The 3,158-nt window shown below is 56.9% G+C and overlaps 2 protein-coding genes across 2 annotated transcripts; one reads left to right on the top strand and one right to left on the bottom strand.

Moving 5' to 3' along the window:
* Positions 1–1,553: 1,553 nt before the first annotated feature.
* Positions 1,554–1,841, bottom strand: CORC01_09893 (uncharacterized protein; the record flags this gene model as incomplete). Its single annotated transcript, XM_022621522.1, has 1 exon — positions 1,554–1,841. The coding sequence occupies one exon, from the start codon at positions 1,839–1,841 to the stop codon at positions 1,554–1,556; it is 288 nt and encodes a 95-aa protein (XP_022471948.1).
* A 22-nt stretch (positions 1,842–1,863) lies between these two features.
* Positions 1,864–2,265, top strand: CORC01_09892 (uncharacterized protein; the record flags this gene model as incomplete). Its single annotated transcript, XM_022621521.1, has 1 exon — positions 1,864–2,265. A coding segment is annotated over one exon (402 nt), but the record flags the coding sequence as incomplete, so codon positions are not given.
* Positions 2,266–3,158: the final 893 nt, after the last annotated feature.

The raw sequence follows: 3,158 nt of genomic DNA, 5'->3' as shown, positions 1-3,158 counted from the left end.
CTCGCTTCGTTCTTTCTTTCTGTCACCTCCCACCTCCTCCGACCCTCCGTGCCTCCTCAATCGTCAACCTCTCTTCTTCTGACGGATCCCTCCGCCTACCCGTGCGGATACATCGCCGTCGGCCGTCCTGTCCAACACATTCAATTGTCTCCGTTCTCCCGATCCCTTCTAATAATACTGTATCCGTACACATACGGCCACATGTCCGGGTTCCACAAAGCGTATGAACCAGGCCCGGCGTGCCCAGCAACTTGAAATCAGCTCGGTCGACATCAAGCCACCGTCTGATGTCGACTCCAGATGTTTGCTCCAACTCTAGGCCGGGGGAAGCGACTCCAAGGCAATTTACTTGCTGCGCATACCTATGCCGGAAGCACAGCCGAACCCTGAGTTTCAAGCCGTTGAGTTGTTGGGCGTCGATCTGCGACCTGCATACCGCTTGCCTCCGAGTTGAAGGAGCTTCGAACCCACACCGTGCCCGGCGACATAGCTTGCTGTTCTGCCTCGCCCAGTTCCTCTCACCACAGCTGCCGCTTCACTTTCTGCCCACACTAGCTTGCTTGGCACGATGCGAGAGTCTGTTGTCTTCTCCCTCAAGGCCTCGTAAGTTTTCAACCTGCGGCTCAAGATCTACGTCGGCGATTCAGAGACGTGCATCACTTCCTTGACCACAGCATCTGTCTGTTCCCTGGTCTGCACCAAGCATTTGGCACAGCCGGCAGATCCTATAGGTCGCGAATCGTCCAAGATACCATGGTAACGACCTCATGGATGGATGATGCCTGACTCCGTGGCCCCCTATCCTTTGCAACCACGTTCGCAGATACCACACACTACCTAGGCGCTCGTACGGAGTACACATGCCGATGTAATAGTACGAGCGAGCGACCATGTCAACAGCCTCAACCGAACACGATTAGCCTTTTCCCAATCGCCTGGCCTGCCGAAGCACCCAACCTGCACGCCCGCTCTTAGCCCTTGAGATTTGAAGTGCCGACTTCACATCAGTCTTCATGGCTGGAAAGCCATCGCTGCAACCCATGCATCTGTCTCCAGATCGCCAGCGGACACCTCCAGCACCGAACACCGCTTTAAGTCCGACATAAGCTACCCAACTGCCTCCAAAGACACAACGTCAGTCAAGGTATCCGCACACCCACGGTCCCACGTTACGGCACCTTGTTTCTGCACTCTCGCCATGCTTCTGCCGATCCAGGAGCCGTCGGCCCCACGCCGCCAACCATTCTTGTTCCCGATAAACGTCTTCTCGGGGTCTTGAAAAGTTGTCCGTACTCGCAAGCGCGATTACTGTTTGTCTCATCTAGGTATTGTCGACACATCCAACAGGTGAGAAATACGTGTATCTACCCTCCCAGTCCGTCACAGCCATGGGTGATGGATATCTTGGGAAACCAGGCAAGATTCGGCGAATGGGGTCCCGCCAGCCGGGGATTTTGATGACGACCGCCTCCTGGGCTAGTGGCAGTGCTACCGGGCCCGCAGATTGACAAGCTCATGTCCACTTGAGGGATTCACTCCCCGGTAACTCCTGATCAGTCGGCAACATCCGGATGTCCCCAAAAGGCCACCAAGTGGCTCCATCGAAAACCACATCCTCGCCAAGTTACGACCATCCAATTTCCCCGAATCATGTCCCACAAGCTCCGTTCCTGGCGGAGAACACGCAAACACGCACGGATGTCGCTCGCCAGCCAGGGGAAACACCACCCGGGGGTCGTCCACGCCGGTGCCCTGGGTGACAAAGCCATAGGATGGCCAGGCCTGGCCTGGTCTTGAACCGTTGACAGTGAAGCCACGAACCGGCAACGTCCCAATGTCATCTTGCCTTGGCTTCCGGGTCGTGGAAGATTCGTCCGCTCACTGCTCAAACGCCGACCTGTCAAGCCCTTCGGTCAGATACCCGGGGTTCTATCTGCAACGGTCGAGTTCCCACTTGGATGCCAACCAGACCCGGCTTCTTCAACATGCCATTGTCAAACTAAGCTGGCGCTACGGATACCTGTGGTCACGGATCGGTGTCCACCGTTGGAAGAGCATTCAGCGAGTGGCCTCCCCAACAGCATACGTTCGGCTACAACCCCGAGCTGGTCATTGCATGGCTCTTGCAGGCCGCCCCAGCAGAAAACATCGAAATCGCTGCCGATGGCCCGAAATTTCCTCCGACATGCTCGCCAGGACTCCCACGTTCCTCGTTTCTTCTCCGACTTTTTGCCAGACTGCGTGACTGCCACGCTCCTGGCGTAGTATTGGGCTCCTCCACGGCAAAGCACCATCGCAACCATCATATCACGGACAGACAGGTAGCCTGTGGCCGGGCTGGTTACCTTCCGCTCCTCTCATCAGTGCATTGTGACACATGGGCACTTGCTCGGTCAGCCAGCCGAGGGCTAGCAAGCCGACGCGGCCAATAGTATAGTTTCAATTCCCCGCGCAATAGTCGATACCATCGTGGTTGCGCAAGATTTGATCTCGCCAACCGCGTCTTCCCGCCCTGGAACGCTCCGCATCCGCCATCATGTGTCGAGAACTGGTCAATTGCCCCGGGCCCGGTAAGGCCCTGTCCTTGTCAACATGCGCTCCTGCAGCACGCAGTGCGCTATTGCACAGGCTTATGAGCTAGAGCCTAGGAGGGAGAGGAGACTAGCACGACTAGTTTGTAGTGCGTCCCTAGCCTCTCCTGGCAAAGTCGTGCCGCAACAGACGATCCCTCCCCCTCATGATGGGCCTCTCAAGAGGGCCGCCATTCGCGTGGGCCGGGGATGCATCCATTCGCACGCCGCATCCCACTTCCCGAAGACCATGCACCCGGTCAGGTTGCGTGTAGGTTTCCACTTTGTACCACGACACACAACGGCCAACGACACACTCACCACATCAACGACAAGCAAATACAAGACGCAAATGAGCTTTCCGACCTCAGGGCTTGCTTGGCTCTTGCGCCCTCTGTTGTGGCGTATTTGGCCGCTGTGGTTGCTCGCGATGCGGTACACCACACAGACGACCGCAACTGGCAAATATCTCTCGTACGCCGCACGACGTCCAACGTCGGTCGGTTATGCTGTGATGGACAGAGTGACTCCCTTGTCAGGCCGAGGGGATCATTCTTCCCCCGAAAATCTCTACAGGGCGTGTTGTCC

This window comes from Colletotrichum orchidophilum (assembly GCF_001831195.1).
Source record: "Colletotrichum orchidophilum strain IMI 309357 chromosome Unknown Scaffold_93.1, whole genome shotgun sequence".
Lineage (NCBI taxonomy): Eukaryota > Fungi > Ascomycota > Sordariomycetes > Glomerellales > Glomerellaceae > Colletotrichum > Colletotrichum orchidophilum.
Note: the sequence above shows the minus strand (reverse complement) of the source record. Positions and strands in the feature narration are given on the sequence as shown.